Source organism: Castor canadensis, chromosome 15 (genome assembly GCF_047511655.1).
Source record: "Castor canadensis chromosome 15, mCasCan1.hap1v2, whole genome shotgun sequence".
NCBI classification, from domain to species: Eukaryota; Metazoa; Chordata; class Mammalia; order Rodentia; family Castoridae; genus Castor; species Castor canadensis.
Genome location: NC_133400.1, coordinates 57971447 through 57991430, shown reverse-complemented (window position 1 = coordinate 57991430; position 19984 = coordinate 57971447). Strand labels below are relative to the sequence as shown.

Genomic DNA, 19984 nt, shown 5'->3' with positions numbered 1-19984 from the left:
AGTCTCCTCAACTGACCTGGGTTGCTTTCTCCAATTTGTTCTTCCATTAGATCTCTGCTTTCTCTAGGGAAAAAAAGAACTAATGGACCCATGGGTTGGTTTTTCTAAGTAACATGTTTATGTTTCTTGAAAATAGTGCTCCACTCCTAAAGTGTGTGTGAAGAATTCACATTATAAGAGATGCAGACTTGGGCTGGCAGAGTGGCTCAAATGGTAGAGCACCTTCCTAGCGAGTGTGAGGTCCTGAGTTCAAACCCCACAAAAAAAATTTAGGCTTATGGACCTTTTGGTACCACCAAAACAATACATAGTAAAGTATCCTTTGAAGTAAAACTTTGAATTTTTTTCTTTTCCTTTTGTCTTTTTTTTTAGGGGGGCAGTATGGGGTTTTGAACTCAGGGCCTTATGCTTGCTAGGCAGGCACTGTACCACTTGAGCTACTCTGCCAGCTAAAACTGAATTTTTAAAACTTGTTTGGACGGAGTTGTGGCTCAAGCAGTAGAGCATTTGTTTTGCAAACTCAAAAGCCCTGAGTTCAAACCCCAGTTCCAATGAATCAATCAATAAAATCTTCTGTTTTAATAATTTCTAAGATAATGGCAGTAACCCATCATCTTCCTCCATCTTATTTTGTTTTTAAAGAAAAATGGAGCGTATGGGCTGTGATGCAACTTCTTTGTGCTTTTGTTTGCTTTTTGCCTCTTCGGACCAAGATTCTGCATCTTGGCTGAGGGTGTAGCTCAGTGGTAGAGTGCTTAGCTGCGTGCCTGAACCCCGAAGTTCAAACTCCATACCGAGAAAAAAAGAGAGCCCCGCATCTTTCCATGGAAAATTTAAAAATTGGTCAGAATTTGCAGTTACTTATTAAAAGTCTTTAGTGCTTCAGAAATTCTGGTGGCTCACAAAATTTGCCTTGGCTAGCAGGCTAAACTGTACAAGTCTCACGTGTGATTTTTGGAGGCTTACACCAGAACAGTGACACATCAAGTTCTTACTGAAAGATCAGGTTTTGGTTTTTTAAGTTTCCCTTAATTGCAGATGGATACTTTGGTAAGCTAAAAAATGAATTACTCATATAAATTTTTAAAAAGATAAAAGCTCTTTTTATTTGATTCTCATAGACATAGAATTGCTGTCAAATATAAAAGTCCTGAACAGCTTACCGACCAGGACCACACTGAGTAGAACAGATGAGAACCCATACGTAGGAGTGGAAAACTGATAGCTGTTAAGATCTTATGTCTTCCTTTCCCCATTCAGTTAAGTCTCTGTTAGTGAACAGCCATTACTCACCTACAGAACGGTAGAAACTGAAGCAGCTGAGTTGCTGAACCAGCCTCACTCTGCCTTGTGTCTACATTCCCAGCTTGTTTCAACCTGAATTATGTGGATCTGAGGGGGTATGGGCAGAGGAACTTGGGAGGTGATAGGGGAAAACCAATTAGTCCCAAGTGTTCAACAGGTTGGCAAAAGAGCTGTATTTGGATATTGGCTCTGCTATTCACTATCTGTATGAGCCTGACAATGTTAACCTTTGAACTTGTTTTCTTACAAAGAAGTAGGTATAAAGAAATCCCTTTGCTAACCTCACAGCTATCAATAAGGTTGGTAATGGATGTTAAGTTCTAAAGGTGCCATGCAAATAGAAAGCAGTAAGCAGCTGTAATTCTAAGAGTCAAGCTGTAAGAGGTGCTTAAAGCCCTTTTGCTGAAAGGCACAGACTCCTTACTTAGTCCCACAAATTAACTAAAAACAGGAAAAAACCTTGGCCTTTCTGTCTCCATTTTCTACTTGTCCTTTGCTCTAAGCCATTCTCTCCTGTAGCCAGCTGTAGGCTGAGATCAGGAGGCTCACAGTTTGAGGCCAGCCTGAGCAAATACTGTTTGAGACCTCCATCTCCAAAATAACCACAACAAAATGGATTGGAGAAATGGCTCAAGTGGTAGAACTCCTGCTTTGCAAGCTCAAAGCCCTGAGTTCAAACCCCAGTCTCCCCCTTGCCCAACACAAAAGCATTTAGAAGTTTTAGAAACCAGATATATAACCTAGAGAGAGTGTTTCACATGTCCTATAATCCTACTTTAAATATTTTGGATGTGGAAGAAAATTTGGGGGTTTTCCAGGTAATTTTTAAAGCCATGCTCTGTGTTTTACCTCTCCTGAGACTCCCTACCTTTGTCTTTAATATGTTCATTCTCATTTCCCCAGTCTTGCTTTTTGTTGATGCTTGACATACTTGGGAGTAAAATAAAGTCTCTCTCATCTCATTTTAGGATGGTAACTATTTCCCAGGCTGAGAAACCCTGTGACACAGTACCATGGTGCAAGTTCTCTGAAGTCAATAGCCATAGCTGACATTGTTCACTATCTCCAACCACATGTTCACATCTAGAAATGTATCTTATGAAATACCTCACAAAGCACAGATTCATAAGAGATCATGGTGTAAGGATTATCAAGTGGTCTGTAAAAGTGAAGAATTAAAAGACAGCTCTAAATGTCCTTGCATAAATGAAAAGCAAGTAAACGATACCAGAGGAGCCCCACATTCAGGTGCTCATTTATTACTTTTCTAAAAGCACAGCTAGATACTGTAGGAGTTTTCTGGCTCCCTTATCTAAGAACCAGGAACACTTCCATTTTTCACTGTTTTCATTTCCCTTTTACTGGTTGTGAATGAATCTTGCTTTATAGAAACATTTTTTTTTCTTTTTTTGTGGGACGATAGACCTTATTTGACTTGAAATTTGACAGATGAGGACATTTGAGGTAGAAAGGTGACATACAGACTGATAACTTAATGAATATGCCAAGGAGAGGTCAATGGCAGATACTACTGCCAAAATGTATTCATGACTTTTCTTGTAACTTTAAGTGTGCTCAATCTGAGCCCTGTGGGACCCAAAGAAATAGTAATGGAGATCTATAATGTGTTCAGTATCTGAAAAAGCCTACTGGAAATTATACATTAACCCTCTCCAGCTTCACCAGATTGCTTTGCTGTGGCACTGTTAAATCAAATGGTACCCCTGATTATCTCATTTGGTTAGAAATTCTAATTGGCACTTAGGTATTGTCAATGAATAAGAATAGGAAACTGAATTATTTAATAAGTTCACTTTATTTAGTAGGAAAAAGTCCTACTAAAGGTAGGCAAAATTTGAGGTACCCAAGGAAACGTATTTCTACACATAGAACTGCCTGAATAATCACTAGTTTTTTACAACAAAGGGAATTTAACCAAAACCACAGGTTTTTTAAAGCTAAAACTTTTGACTTTTTTTACATTGGCTATTGCTAATGCAAGGCTATTCCCTTTCTCTCATCCCCAAATATTAGTCTCCCATAAGCTTTTACATAAAACCCATTCATATAAAACGTTGACTCTGAATTCCCTGAAAGAGGTAAGAGTTGAGTGCATTCAGTAACGAGGAAACAGTGTTAGGTGAATGCAGCATGATATAAAGTTTGTCCAAGATTTTTCATTTGTATTTAAAAAAAAAAGGTTTTCAGCAAACAATTATATCCATGCTATGGATTGCATTGTGCAGGCACAAAAAAGTGAAATTTAGGAATAGGTACAGACATGAAGTAACGCCCAAGCCACATTAAGGAAGATCAGGCAAGTTGTAGGGTACATACGTACAACAGAATGCAATTTAACTACAAGCAAAAATTGTTGAATATGTTGTAGAATGTAGACTTGCATATGCATAAATGCATAAGGGTTCACACCAAATTTGACTATTGTTCCCTCTGGGAAGTAGAATGGAAGAAGGTAAGAACTTTTATTATGTATCATTTAGCCTTTTGAGAAGGATTTGTATTTAAACTAAATCAGACATACCCACCTGGTTTTTAAAAGACTGGAAAAAGTGATCTCTGCAACCATGCTCTCCTTAAGGATGGGAGATGCTGACATCTGGGCTAGAGGGTTCAGATGTACAGAAAGGCACAAACATTGGTAGCTCACACCACCTGTAAGGGGGAGTTGATTTGTGGATAGTCGTGCTAACAACTACTGAGATTCGCTCTGCTTTCAATAAACTTGAAGTGTCTGACGCTTCCCTGACCTATACTGGATATGTGAAAGGTAATGACTGCAAGAGGCAAGAGTTTCCTCCGTGTCCCCCAGCTTGTCGAGGAGACTGTGCTCAGAGTCATACCCCTGGGGATTTGCCCCATCACTTTTGAGTCCTTGGCTGGTCATGGCACTTGGCACCTCTTCTCTCCCCATGGTTACACTTAACCAGCCATGCTGAGTGGTATCCTCCCCAGACTGTCTGCATTCTTGCACTGGGCAATATCCGATAACAGACCTCTTGTGGCAGTGCTTCAGATCAGAGTAAGTCTCAAGTATCTCAAGTATTTGTTGGCTTATGTGGATTGTGGAGCACATGGGTTCTCTGTTTCAGCTCTTCTGCCAACCAGTAGAGCATGAAATGAGAAAGAACAATATCTTTTTGGGTTCTTAGGTTTTATTGAGAAGATACTGTTGACAAAGCGTGTGTGTTCTATAGGGCAACATATGCAACACTGAATAAGGCAGACCGATCATCATAGTTTAAGCCCTTTCAAGAAGAAGAAAGGACACAATGGAAATACTAATTGGTCTTTTGGCTACAGTAAAGAGAGGGAACATTGGTGCTAATAAGGTGGTGTTTTTCTTAATTGCTAAAAAGTACTTACTGTTAGAACCAATGTGATTAGTTCCATTGTCATTTAAGATATGTGCCTCACCCAGTGCTGTGGTTGGCAATGGCTGGCACAAAGGACAGAAGGACCAAGGCTTTATTTTCACTCATTTTTTAAAACATTTTTTCACAGTTTAAACATAACATTATACTGGACAATCTCCATTATTTAATATTTTCTTCTCTTTAACAACAGTCAAAAACTCACACTCTGGAATTTTTAAATGGGGAAGCTTTAAAAGTGCCCAAATAAATTTCCTTTTCAAAGAACTAGTAAGCATAGAAAATCACCTTTTATTAGTTTCTTCGGGATATGTAATTTACATCTGAGTTTGCCCATGGAGGCCTCCACTGACCATTCTTTTCCGTTACCACCCCTGACCCCTGACAAGCTGAGGGGCTCCAGCAGCATCAGCGCCATCCTGCTGGCAGGCCTTCTGTGACAAAGAAGAGTATGCATCAGATCGTCCTCCATCCCCTCTTTTCTCAAGCACTCCTCATGTCACTTCTCCATTGTCTGTGCGGAACAGTCTTGGCACGGGGCTTGGTTCCCCTGACTGCTGCCTGGGGAAGGAACACAAATGTGTGTATCTCCATGTGTGTCCAGGAGGCAGCCTTAGCTGCCTTCTGTGTGCCAGGTGCTGGAGTGACCTGTCAGTTGTGCAGCACAGTTGCTGTCTTGCCATCTGAGTTAAATGCAGTCCTTTGGAGCCCTTCTCTACAGCACTGTCAGTTCCTTCTGAACCTGTCAAAACATTCCTTCTTATAGCTCTGGATTCATTATTTAGGAAAATGTCACCGAATGACTTCTCCAGATAACTCCTTACCTGCCACACGGGAAGTAGAAAAGATACGGACATTGAGGACGTGAAAGGAAAGGGAAGAAAAGGAATACCTAGCACTTCTTCACCTTTGCATGCATGACTTCAGTTTCCACCCATAGCTATTAATATTGGAGAGGGAAAATTGAGTGTAAAATAAATTTTTGCTTGCTTATAGGGCTTGCCTGATAGAACATGGCATGAAGAAACTTTCAGGTAAACGTTGTCGCTAACAACCTGAGAGGATAAGGGCAAAGGCCAGCTGTGATCCAAATCCCCAGATAGCTGGAGCTCCAGTACTCTAGGACACTTTAATTTTAAATAGACAGTGTAGCACATTCCAGTATAGATTTCCAGATCCTTGAAAAATTCTCATGCTTTTCTTAAATTGCTCAGAGTGCTCTAGGCATCTGTAGGCTTCTCTTGATACCCTGTGAAGTAGCTGAAGGCCACGTGTTTCTCATCCCAGGTTAGGAGAGAGCAAGGGCCTGATCAGACACATGAAGTGTTGGTGACTGAGAAGGATAGATACAAACAAAGCCCCCACAAGTTTTCCAGTTGTATCACCAATTATACAGGCCCAACTTTCACACAGGTGGCCTTAACCTAGCTGACTGGGGATGGGGGGTGCTGCCCATGGTAAAGATGAGCTGTGTTCCCCTCACACTGGCCTAAGTTTGGGTCTTTGGGGAAATCAGTTAATTTTGAAATGAGGGAGAACGAGAAAGAGAAATTTCTCCTTATTCCTAGTATCTGAAGCTGGTCCCTCGGGAGCACATTCCATAAAGCTGCACAGGGTTGCATCCTTGCAACTCACTACAGCACAGCACAGTAGCAGCTCTGAAGCTTCCTACCTCTGCTGAGGCAACAGATTGTGCACAAGCCTCAGGTTTTTTCACATTAGTTCTGCAGCAGTGTTTACGGGATATAAGATAAAGGGTTACAGGGTACAGAAATGTGCACAGAGTTTGCACAGAAAACATTTTCCAATGCTGGCTGCACATTAGTCAATCTGGACACACTCTGGTCCCCAAGACAGGGACTCCTCCAACAGGCTCTCCAGCACAGCAGCAGTTGCAGTCAAGCAGAGCTCCTGATTCAAAGCCTCAGTCATTCTTCTCCATAAACTTGGTGCAAATCCTAGAACTGACTTTGTCCAATCCACAGTCTTCAACTGAAGGCGGTCAATGTTTTTTAACCTTCCTGCTTTTCCATCAGGGATGGTTTGCATGGTAGGACACAAGAGGGTGTAGGGTGCACTGGCTAGGTTTGTTCCTTTCATTGGAAAATGTTTTCCTTTGAGGTAGCAATGTATTTGGGCCCAGCCTTGGCTAGCATTCTACATCTTGCAGTTCAATCTCCTCAGTTGTGCTTTCTGCAAAGCAAAAGGCAAGTCAATGAGCTGAAAATCAGCCACAGAGTGGTTTCTTGGTGTGAATAAGACAGCACATGCTACCTCTGGCCTCAAATGAATGATGCTGGGCACCGGTGGCTCACGCCTATTATCCTAGCCCCTCAAGAGGTTGAGATTAGTGGGTTGCGGTTTGGAGTCAGCCTGGCCAAATAGTTCATGAGACCTATTTCAAAAAAACCCATCACCAAAAAAGGGCAAGGTGTAGCCTTGAGTTCAAACCCCAGTACTGCAAAAAAGAAAAAGAAAAAGAAAACCATGAATTGACAATCCAGAGCATTACCTTTGAGTTTATGTCTCCTCTTCCTCTGGAATTTATATGCACACCTGTTACAAACCCATATGAGGCTGATTAACACTGCAGCCACAGCACCAAGCAAAGCAAGGAAGACAGCAACAAAGTGGAGGTCTTCATAGAGGATTTCTAGGGAAAGGGAAGGGGAGAGGAAGACAATGTCATTTAACATTATGAAGCTGGCCACCCACACTTGCAGTTCAGAAGAGCCCCTGGGATGTCTTACCAGACACGTGCAGCACGATGGTGCCAAACTGACTGCTCCCCAAGCTTTCTGTAGCAGTGATGACATAGTAGCCAGAGTCCCTCTCACCCACACAGAAGAGTTGGATGGAGCCATTGTTGAAGGTGCAGACTCTGTCCTAGTTTCACTCCTCAGTGTGTACACACACACACACACACACACACACACACACACAGAGAAAAAAAGAAAAAGAGCTTTGTATGGACAAGGAACAATGTCTATGATGTCACTAAGTTAAAAAAAATATATAAAACAAGCCAGTCATGGTAGAGTGTACGCCTGTAGTCTCAGTACTGAAGAGGCAGAGGCAGGAGCTCAAGGTCAGCTTGAGCGACCTGGTGAAACCCTGTCTCAGACTAATGACCTCATTAGTATTTGTGTAAATAGGTACTAGTAAGTACATGAATGGATAATAAAAATACAATTTATTATTTTAAATATTTTTAAGATTTCTTCTTAGACAAAGCAATCTGACCAGCAGTTTAAAGGAAAGTTTAAAAGTTTACCATCACATCTTCCCTTGAATTCTATATGAAAAGCAGAGAGGAACTAAACTTTTAGCCATCTTCAGGACAGATGGGGTTACTTCCTTAAAGAACAAACCATGGAAGGAAGTGATGACTTAAGCAGAGCCCTTGAACGGAAGGGCGTCCTGAAAACCTGAGTCCCTGGAGCTGGTGAAGTTCTCTGGGAACTAATCTGAGAGCTATGAAAAGTACTAAAGTACTAGCTGAGTGATATAACAATCGCTGGAATAGAAGCACCTCCCCAGGCTTCCTCAGCAGCAGGACTGGCTTGCTTTGCTAGCCTGGAGAAGAGTATATTGTTACCTCCATTTTACAGGGCAAACTGAAGTTCCCTGAGGTTAGTCATTTACCAATGTCACAGTCAGTGACTGAGAGAGGTTCAAACCTGGGTATTTTCTACTCTAATGAGCCAGGAAGTTTGCAGGAGTCAGAGAAGGGGAAGAACATAATAATAAGGTTTTAAAAGCATGGGAAAAGGAGGAAGACCAATTCTAGCTGAGAGAACAGGGAGGCCCTCAGGGACCCGAGGTTTGAGACTCTGTGAGAAAAGAAGTGCAGACTGCCTCCTGGAGACAGCCAGAAGGAAGTGCGTATGTGTAGGATAGGCTGGCTTAGACCCTGGGATTTTTGCTAGGAGGACTTGTCCTATGCATCTCAGTACTCCGAGGGCCCAGCATACGGACCAGCACTTTGTCAGTGTTCAAATATACTCTATAAATGAACAAAGGATGGAATGCATGCTCTGCCTGAGACTGTTGCCAATTTAGAGGTCAGGAGGAAGGGATCTGTGTTGAGATGAGGGGCACTGGATCTGGCTGAGGGAGGTGCTGGTAGCACCCCTTTCCCAGCACTAAGTCTGCTGAGTCAACATCTAGGAGGGCCAGGTACCAGTGGCTCTCACCTGTAATCCCAGCTACTCAGAGGCAGAGATCAGGAGAATCGTGGTTTGAAGCCAGCCTGGGAAAATAATTCTCAAGACCCTATCTTGAATAAAATCCATCACAAAAAAGGGCTGGTGGTGGAGTGGCTCAAGGTGTAGGCCCTGAGTTCAAATTCAGGTACTGCAAAAGAAACCCACACCATGTTTTAAGCAGCAACTGTAACACTCACATCCCTGGCCAGTTTCTGGCATTTTTGAATCAGGTGAGCCTGGAATTTGGGGAGGCCAGCACAGCAGCCTCAAAAAATGGTCTTTCCCTTTAGCTGCCAAGAACAGTGCTGATGACTGACATGTGCACAATTTATAAGGGTGCCTAGCCCTCCTGTTCGTTCAGGAGGTGAATTTTCCCTCTCAGTGCCTTATTACTCAGAAACCAAAGTTCAGCCCATCCTGGAGAGGCCTCTCCATGATCCTATGACCTGAGAAGTTACCCAAATGTTGGCCAAATCCAAACAACGTAGCCAAAGGCAGGTTTAAGTGGAGGCCGCCAAGCTGTTCCTTTCCATCAGGTTTCCAAATTTTTACCCTAACCAGAAAAATCACTCCAAAAGAGCAAGAGTCACCATTTCCTATCAGTAACACCTGTTAGGCACCAAACTAGTATCACAGTCCAAGAAACAAAGGGTTCGGGAGTTGAATGACTTGGTCATTATCAGACGGGTAAAGATGAAGAAGTCTGCCAACATTGTGTAGCAGAAGTTATACTCAAACACGACTGTGATGATTGTAAATGGGTGTAACCTGCCTGGAGGGCAATACAAAAAAATCTATGAAAATATTTAAATTGAATATGACTTTAACCCAGAAACTCCACTTTTAGAAATCTATACTCCAGGCAATGTGGGCACACAGATGCAAAGACACACGTGTAAGTGTTTTTATGAAGCACGGCAGAGGAAAGTGCAGTAACAAAAGATGGAGATAATTCCTGTGTTCCCTGCTAAGGGACGGGCTACATAACATTAATATTCACACATTGGAATACTATAAAGATACTAAAAATGTGAAGCAGATCTATGTGTGTTCATATTAGATGATCTCAAAAAATTTTAACAGCCCAGGGCAATGTAGGGAATGCATCCACTTGAATAAAGTAATTATGTATATAAACACAACTCACCATAAACACTCAGACACATTTCTCCATATGAATACATTGGATACCTCTAGAAGATGCAACCATCTTTGTGATGAAACTGGGTGCTGGATGTCTGAATGGAATGAAGCTTTGCATTTCCCTCTCCACCATTTATTGATTTATTGACTGATTGGTGGGACTGGGGTTTGAACTCAGAGCCTCAAGATTGCTACGCAAGTGCTCTACCACTTGAGCCACCCATCACCTTGTCCTTTGAGACTGGGTTTTGCTACACAGCCCCAGCTGGCCTTGAATTTGTGGTCTTTCTGTCTCAGCCCCCAGAGTGCTGGGACTGTAGATATGCATCACCATACCTGACTACCACTCTCTTCCCTTTCCAACAGCTGGAATATTTTAGAAAGTTTGTGAGTTACTTAACAAATAAAAAACTGTAATCCTAAAAACATAAAATGCACACCAAGTCCGAGCCCTATATGTTTCTCATTTGAAAATGTTATTCATATTTGACAAAGTACTTTGCAAGTGTTGCTTCTACTCTTAACAGTTGACAGGCACCTCAAGATCAGCATCTTCAAGGATGAACACATGCACAATTGTATCAAAAGGCCTTGACCACCTCAGGAAGGATACAGAAGAAACTGGTAATGCCCCTTGGCTCCAGGAAGTAAGAGGAAGACCTACGTGGTTGGAGGACAAGACTTTTAAGTATAAATATTTTGAATTTTGGACTGCGTGCAAATACTACATTAAAACATAAGCAAAATTCAACAGAATTTAATTGATCTAAAACCAAAGCAATAAATGTACAATTTACCCATCTCTCCTAAATCTGGTATTCTCTGACCTTGAAGAAAGGTACTCCCAGCCAAACAGTTCCACAAGACCCCATCACAATACCTCCTTCTTCCTCACCCTACAACTGTCACAGGGTCTTGCGGATTTTACCCATAAGTGTAAGTTGAATCTGACTTGTGTGCGCTCTTTCTTTCCCCATCACTCTAGTTGTGGATGATCGCAATGTTCTTCCCATTAGTCTCACTATGGCTGCTTAGCTTCCTCTAGCCTATAGTCCAGGAAACATCCTGGGTGATGTTTTCAAAACATAAGTTGCATCATGTCTCCTACTTAAAACCCTTGTTGGATTCCCATTGTCCAGCAATAAAGTCAAAGACTCTATCAGTAGCTGACAGGGCAGGTGTGGTCTGGACCCTGCTGGCTACTCAGACCTCAGTGTGACTTAGTCAACTCTGGGCTCCCAGTGGACTGCATTGCAGTCTCTTGATTTATCATCTTGTTTCCCAGCACAGGGTCTGTGCACACGCTGCTCCCTCTGCCTGTCTCATCTTGTGTTTGCCAGTTACATTTATTCATCCTTCAGACCTCCCCATTACCACTTCTGGAAAGCATGGCTCAACCCCAGGCTGGCCCAGCTCTCTCCTCACATGTAATCTGGCATCTTTCCTGTGTAGTACCTATCCCAGTTTGTACGTGTACACTTGTGTGATGATTCAGCATCACTCTCCCTTTAGACTGTATTTCCATGAAGGCATCCTGTTTGGTTTCCCATTGCAGCCCTAGAATGCCACAGAATGCCTGGCTGTGGATGGCAATGACTTCCTCCCTTAGAGTGTTATGCATTTGGCCACAGGGTGTGGGGTGCTAAACCCAGGACTATGTCAAGCTGAGCACAGATCAGAGGTTAGGACCCCATGGCTGGTTCTGGTTTGATCCTTGGAACCCAATTTGCCTCCTTTCCCTGTCTGAAGTATACATATCCTCTTGCTTAAACAGTCCTGTAATACAGACACACAGGCAAGGGACCTGCATGTGCACTCATTCACACAGCCCCACACAGTATCTTACTTTCTGGAAGATGGGAGCCATATGTACAAAGAATCTCAAAGTCTGGGTGCTGGTGTCTCATGCTTGTAATCCTAGCACATAGTGAGCCTAGGAAGTGGTCTTAAACACCCCCACCACCAAAAAGGAATTTTTAGCCAGGCACTGCTGGCAAATGCCTGTAACCTTACCTACGCGGGAAGCAGAGATCAGGAGAATCTAAGTTTGAAGCCAGCCTGGGCAAATAGTTTGAGAGACCCTATCTCAAAAAAAAAAAAAATTCATCGCAAAAAAGGGCTGGTGGAGTGGCTCAAAGTTAGGCCCTGTACTAAACCAGTACCATTAAAAAAAAGAAGAAGAAAGAAAAAAGCAATTTTTAAAACAAAGAAAACATCTGGATGCAGTAGCTCATGTCTGTGACCCTAGCTACTCAGGAGGTAGAAACTAGGAGAATTGCCTTTGGAGGCCAGCCCAGGCAAAAAGTCTGCAATATCCCATCCCAACCAATAAGAAGCTAGGCATGGTGACAGCATCTGTGGGAACCCTAAAAAAGATCTTGGTCCAAGCCAGCCCAGGCCTTAACCCAAGACCCTATCTGAAAAATAACTAAAGCAAAAAGATCTAGGGGTAGCCAGGCACTGGTGGCTCATGTGTGCGATCCTAGCTACTCAGGAGGCAGAGACCAGGAGGATTGAGGTTCAAAACCAGCCCAGGCAAATAGTTCTCCAGACCCTATCTCGGAAAAATCCATCACACACAAAAAAGAGATGGTGGAGTGGCTCAAGATGTAGGCCCTGAGTTCAAGTCCCAGTACCACAAAAAAAAAAGTTGATCTGGGGGCATGGGTCAAGTGGTGGAGCACTTGTCTCCTGAGTTCAAACCCCAATACCTCCAAAAGAAAAAGAAGAAAACCACCAAAACCCAAAGAAAACAAGTAAACCACTTCTCAGCAGGCTGCATAAGAGGTCAGCTCTCCTCTCCTCCTATGCCAAAGGCATACTGGTTTAGGGCAAAAGGTGTTGGGGGCAGGAGTGGAGTGGGTGTGGCAGAGGATGGCAAGATGCTGCTGGGGAAGCCAGGAGAGCACGCAGAGTGGAGCCAGAAGACCTTCATCATAGGATTCAGCTTGGCTATAACCATCTTGCTCAGCAAGAGTCCCGACATGCATTGGAAACTCACAGCATAAACACAGTAGTTAAGCTAGCTAGCCAAGTGCTTCACGCTGGCCAATGACACCCAGATGGTTTAACTAATGATGATACATTCATAGGTTGCTTTTTTTGTTTCTTTTGTTTTGAGGAAGACCATGTACATCCCCATGGGTCTTGGGCCACCTTTGTCTAGCTTAGCATATAAACCCCGTCTTCTTGTCTCCCAGTACAGGGATCTTCCTGTTTTGCTGCCACACACTTACATCTATATGTCTCAATAAATTGCATTCTCATTATCCTGGATTTGTCTGCCTCTGTCTTTATCACTGGGCACCTTCTACCTTTGGCACTCGGTTCTTGTACACTGGGTTTTTCCAGACTACCTGGTTTTATTTTGGCTGCATGTATTCTAGCTGAGCAACTTTTCACAAATCCCCTCAACAATCTAAGCTGATATTATCTCATTTGTAATTGGGGATTTTTGTGGCTTGGCTGTCAAAGGTTCAATCAAAAACAAACACCAAAAGAGCCATGTGCATAAGAGAGCTTGACAGCTAATAACAATTCCTGAGCACGGGGGCTCCTTCCTTTGCTTTTTAACCCAGAGGAAGCCCTGATTCCAGGTAATAACAATTCCAAGCAATCTCAGTCCAATCCTGGGGAGAAACCTGGCTCTTCTGTCCTTGATAGATAAAATTCCTTTATTTACACACGTTCCGTTGGTTGTCTCCTATTCCTTATGAATCACTTAGCTTCTCTGACTCTGTTTCTTCCTCTGAAAAGTGGGCATATTGTAACCCTTACTTTGCATGGTTGTTGAGTCAGTGTCTGACAGGCAGTGAGAGTTCCCTAAGGTGGGCTAACACAACATTTCAGAGTTTTAGTTTGAGGAAGTTGTACAGTGGCAATGTCACAGGCTTGGTAAGGCCGGGGTAGGAGTCACAGGCTACATAGTGAGGGAGCGAATCAAAGTAGGGTATGGATCCACCCAGACTGCTCTCCACCCAAGATCCCCACCAATTTTTTTTTTTTTGGCTCCTTGTTTTGGTTTAAATTGTGTTCCCTCCCCCCTCCAAAAAAATGATATGTTAGCATTCTAGATATATTCAGGATGTGACCTTATTTAGAGATAGGGTCTTTACAGGGGTAATCAAGTTAAAATGTTCTTCAAAAATGGGAAATTTGGACCAGTCACAAAGGTACACAGAGAGAACAGCATGTGAAGATGAAGACAGAGATAAGGTGACTCATCTACAAGCCAAGGAACACAAAAGGTTGCTAGCAACCAGCAAAAGCTAGGAGAGAGCAGAGTCTTCTTCAGTCCTCAGAAGGAAGCTGCCCTGCCTGCCAACACCTTGATCTCAGGCTTCCTTCAGAACAGTCAGGCGGGAAATCTGATGTTGGAGCTACCTCATTGTGGTAATCCTGTGGCGTTTGTTTCCAGGAGTAATGGTGTTCAGGTAGTTAGTTTTCCACCTACCTAGGACTGAGTCAGTAATCAAGTTATCAAGCCGCAATGGAACACTAAACCATCTGGGGAAGCTTTTAGAACACTACCCTGCACTAATGAATTTAGAATCTCGAGGGCATGGCATCAGAGCTTTGTGACTTTGTGACTTTTAAAGCTCACCATGTGAACCCAGTGTGCAGCCAAGATCAACTGCCCTGAGCTAATCTGCACAAAAGGCATTTGTAGCTAAAGCCTATTTGTAACTCCTTCATGGTACACTTTTACAAAGCTTAGAGCCAAAGGGATGTGTGGAAGAGGAGTGTTTGAGACACTTGTGATAGCCATTTTAGGGATACATTTGGGGGAACTGTTTCTGTCTGGCCCTATTTCAGGGGAGGGGCAGTGCTGGGAATCAAACCAAGGGTCCCACGCATCCTAGGGCCCCACACATCCTAGTCAAGCACTCTACCACTGAGCTACATCCCCAGCCCAGTGCCTAGTACTATTTCTAGTGATGCTTTGGGTAGACAGGCTAAGTAATTCCATTTGCTCCTCCATCCTCTCCAGTTCTGCAATGCAGTGGTTCTCAGTGTGTAGCCGCATCAGAATACCCCGGAGGCTTGTTAAAACACAGATTGCTGAGCCCCATCCCCATCTTTTGGTCCCGGTCACCTTCTCGTTCAGTAGGTCTGATGTGAGGCCTGAGAGCTGAATTTCTAACAAGTCCCTAGGCGATGCTGACACTGGTTCCTGGACCACACTTTCAGAATTTATGCAGTAATGATTCTACAACACCATGGAGTACCCAACATGCTCTCCAAATCCCAGCAGCTCTGACTCCTCCTCTCCTCCAACACTGTTAACACCACTTCTATCAGACCTCCTGTGGTGCAGAACAACTCATCCTGGAGAAGGGAAGACTTGGGATACCCAATCCTTGCCAGAAAGAGGACCAATAGGTAAAGATCGAAAGAAGCAGACTTGAGGCAGTGTGTGTATTAATGGATTCTGGAGTCAGGCAGACTGTGGTCAAGATTAAGTTCTGCCAGTGCCAACTGTGTAAACTGGGATAAATAAGTTAATTTCTTTCAGCTTCAGTTACAGTGCCTCTGCAATAAGGACACCGTAACAGTACTAGGACCACCTTCTGCAGCAGAATGAAGTTTAAACAGGCAACACCACAATTTCTAACACTGGGTAATCACTCAATAAATAGTAGCTACTATTAGAGTGAATTCTTTGAAGATTCACAGAGCTGTATTCTGAGACAGTGAGCTCCCATCCTCAGGGATGTGTGAAGAGAATCTTGAAGCAGTACATGTGACACTGGGAACTGGCGTGTTGGCTGGAAGAGGCTGGTTCTTCAGTATGAACCACAGTAGGTGTGGAACTGGAGTAATTATTTGCTGTCATGTAAATGTTGGTGTACCCCACCAAATTCACATGTAGCAACCTAATGCCCCATGTGACAGTTTTAAGAGGTGGGGACACTGATGGCTCAACCTGTGACCCTAGCTACTCTGAGAGGCAGAGATGAGGAGGATCATGGCTCAAAGCCAACCTGGGAAAATAGTTCTTGAGACCCTATCTTGAAAATACCCAACACCAAAAATGGTTGGCAGGGTGGCTCAAGTGGTAGAGCACCTACCTAGCAAGTAAGTGTGAGGCTCTGACTTCAAACCTCAGTCCTGCAAAAAAAAAAAGGTAGGCAGCTGGGAAGTGATTAAGTCATGAAGGCTCCACTAGCACCCTTGTAACAGGCACTCTAGCAAAGTCCTGTAAGGACACAGAAGATGCAATCTCTATTGAACAGTTCCTCCACAGATCCTGAGTCTGCTGGCACCTTGACTTGGACTTCCCAGTCACAGAACTATTAGCAATAAATCCCTGGGTTTTGCTTTTTGTTTGTTTGTTTCTATGTTACACAGATGTTTTCAAACTCTTGGGTTCAAGTGATAATCTGGACTCAGCCTCCCACATAGCTGGGATTATAGACATGCGCCTCTCTGCAACTGGCAATTTATGTTGTTTATTTTATTATGGCAGCCTGAAAAGACTAAGACAGCAATTACAGACCTGTGATTCTCTTCTGGAAGTGTGGCAAGAGATTGGGCAACCTGAATTTCCAACCTGTAAAATTCCTTCTGGAATATTTCTGTCATAACTTTTCCAGGTATGAATAAGGGCCAGGCCATCCTTGTTGGAAAATGACTCTTTTCTGAAAGATCATGACTATAGTAAGGTCACTGTCATACTTCTAATCAGATACCATGGAAACCAGCTGTGATGGTGGTGACTGTCTAGCTCTGTACAACCCTGGGAAGTGAGGAGCTGGCTTGGTGTGCCCTTTGCAAAACTAGGCTGCAGGCCACAGGGTCAGGCCTGGTCCACTAGCCAGTCTGGGAAATCAGAAAGGGGTCTCACATAGACAGGTCTGTAGGAAATATGTATTGAACAGGAAGACACATGAAGAAATGAGGTGGCAAGGTCTCCTAACAATTCTTTTTTTTTTCAACAGAATTTACTTGTGTATTTTCCATTTTCTATACTATTTGAAGGCATAGGATAGCTTTGTATTAGCTTTCTACAATACTGTGTTTTAACTCAGATGCGGTACAACTTTTATACAACTTAGGAGATAAAAAAAATCTCCACAAGAGAAAGCAACTCAGCAGGCCCTGGTGTGAAAATATTTCCCCAGAATAAACAGATATGAAAATGCATTAAAAAGTGGTCCTCAAATTCTTAAATTACACCAAGATTCCTTCCAATATCTGCCTTGCTTAAACCAATGCAACCAATTCATTGCTAACACTGAGGCATGAATTTCTGATAAATGTTTATGGTTTTACTTTCATCACTAATCAAAAGCCTTTTAAAGTGTTACCAGCAGTAGAATCAAATTATGTCAGTTCTCTGCTCATGGTAGATGTGCCAATTGTGAAACTGCAAAGGTACAGTTTAAGAGTGAGTAATGCATGAATAAGCTGTAACAAGTGGCCTAAATACAGAGTTGGACAGAATCAAAGCAGAATCAAAGTCTACAATTACTCAACTGGAACTAATACAGGTACATTCAAAATGAAGTTAAAATATCAGAATTGGTGTTTAGAATCAAATTTAAAGACTTTCTTCATAAAATAGAAATATGTTCTTTTGAAGTTGAAAATGAAACTGTCAATTGATGGAGAGCCAGAGACTTATTACCCTCTGACACAGACAAGGAAATAAGGGACAAAGTCTCTTGCACTGAAGTTATGTATTTTAACAGCTTTACATGTAGTATTCATATAAAAAACTTTAAGTGCTTTTCTCCAATTTAAAAATCTAAAGAATTGAAAGATAAGACATTCAATATTTGAAAAAAGTACAGATTTATACAATGTGTATATTCTGTCATGAAAACTCCACACCAACATTGTACACTTGGAAAAAAATAGAAACAGGATATATTACAAATTTGTGCAGCAATAACTTAGTTCACACGCCATGCAATAAAAAGTACATTAATCGAGATACACAAGCTTTTGTAGGTTCTAAACTGAAGGACTTTTTTCTTTTTTTTTCTGCACAATCCTTAAAACCCATGGCACTTAAAATTTGTTAGCCTTTCTACTAGGAGGCAAATTATACACAACAATGATGAAAATATGAACAGACCACTTGTCTATTATGAATCATTCCAGCTTTGTTCAACAATGGCCGAAACTCTTTTCTCATATTCTCGTTTGTTTTCCTGATAAAGCTGTGCTGCCTGGCTATTGGCTGGACTGTTTGGATTCGGTTCGTCCAACAGGGACTGAATTGATGTTAAGATAGAGGACACACCATATGTTGGCTCCATCGATTCTGAAGGATATCTAAACATATGCTACCATCAGCATACACATTTGGATGAAACATTTTGGATAAAAACCTAACAGCTGGCGGTTTATTTGGATATTCTTCAGAAAATTCTATTACTAATTTAAAAGTACCATCCTCAAAGGGTGTCCCTTCTGGTCCAACTATAACTGCATTCTGCTGCATGATGTTGTTTTCAGATGGTGCGCCACTGACCCCCACAGGTGGGTCTTCTTGCAATCGCTTGAAATCCCGCATGAGCCTCCTCCAGGCCGGGGTCGACATGCTCCCCTGCTGCCCCGCGGTCAGTCTGAAAGAAAAGAGTCCCGCGCAGCGCCGCCCCCCCCCCCATCACCTAACAATGCTTTTAGGAGGAGTTACGGGATGCTTGAAGGCTCTTGGAAGACAGGTGTAGAGTGACCAAAAGATAATCTAGGCACACGCGTTACTGGATACCCCAGACTAGACTGCAATGCTCCTCCAGAGAAATGAACGGGGCTAGGGATGTGGCTCAAGTGGTAGAGCGCCTACCTGCAAGTGTGAGGCCCTGAGTTCAAACCCCAGTGCCGCAAAAACCAAAACCAAAACAAAGAAAATGAGTGGTCTAGTTCCTCTTTGTCCATTAGGTCTCAGTTTAATCATTTCTTCTTCCAGGAAGCCTTCCCCAGTCCCTCAGTACCAAGCTAGGGTTCCAGTTCTGCATTTCAATTGCTCTTGTTCCTCTGTGTCCACACACTTAATCCACGCTACCACTCTGCTGTTATTCCAATTCATTAATGGGCTCATCCTCCCAGATCAACTGTTGCCTCTCAGAGAACACAGAGGCTGGTCCATGTTGGTCACAACTGAATCCCCAGAGTCTACACAGTGCTCAAGCTTTCCATGAACACTTCCTGACTGAATGAATGTCTTGAGGCAAGCCCCTCAACACTCAGTTTCCTCATAAAATGGGCATGCATAGCATGTCTTCGCAGGATTACTGTGAAGAAGAGTTAAAAGCAGCTATGGCACCAAATAAATGTTCAATAAATCAGTTATTGTTCTCTTGGAATTGTTATTAATGGTTATACAAACATAGGAGATACTGGTTGTTCTTCCCCTATGCTGTCTGGAAGCTATTATTAGTGAGCTTCCTGAACCACACAGCTGTGTCTCAATTAATCTAGCCCCAACTTCCTTTTTCATCCCCATCTCCCAGGATTCCTCCTCAACCCCCATTCCAGTTGCACTAAATTATGGATCAGTCTCCAATAAGTCTTTATCTCCTGAACCTCATCTCAGATCACTCCCTTCCCTGCTTCAGATTTCTGCTCACTCTTCAAGGCCTGTCATAATTGTCATCTGGCATGCCCCACATGGCTCCTGCAGCAGGGTTCCCAGACTGCCTTGCACTCCTGTGAGATGAGTGACTGTGCTTAGGTCTCCATCACCAGCACACAGCAGTTTGTGACATGGGGGACGTAGGCAAGTAATTTTCTCCCATAATTGATTTGCTGGGCTTGAAAGGTACCAGTTAGCTCTGTGGGCAAAGGGAAAATGACACACCGGACCATAAAATCCTGTTCAACTAAAGAATGATCACCCAGTTTACTGGTACACAGAAAAGAGGCTCTTCATGATTTCTGCAGTTCAGATCTTTCTGTCCCTGCTCACCTGACCACCTCCTACTT

The 19984-nt window shown here is 42.9% G+C and overlaps 1 protein-coding gene and 1 pseudogene across 1 annotated transcript; both read right to left on the bottom strand.

Moving 5' to 3' along the window:
* Window positions 1-3497: 3497 nt before the first annotated feature.
* LOC141417256 (V-set and transmembrane domain-containing protein 5-like) lies at window positions 3498-8301 on the bottom strand. Its single transcript, XM_074055408.1, has 4 exons — window positions 8296-8301; window positions 7448-7583; window positions 7210-7350; window positions 3498-6890 (listed from the first exon to the last, which is right to left on the bottom strand). The coding sequence occupies exons 1-4, from the start codon at window positions 8299-8301 to the stop codon at window positions 6847-6849; spliced, it is 327 nt and encodes a 108-aa protein (XP_073911509.1). The 3' UTR covers window positions 3498-6846.
* LOC141417471 (ubiquitin-conjugating enzyme E2 B pseudogene) lies at window positions 7628-19313 on the bottom strand (annotated as a pseudogene).
* Window positions 19314-19984: the final 671 nt, after the last annotated feature.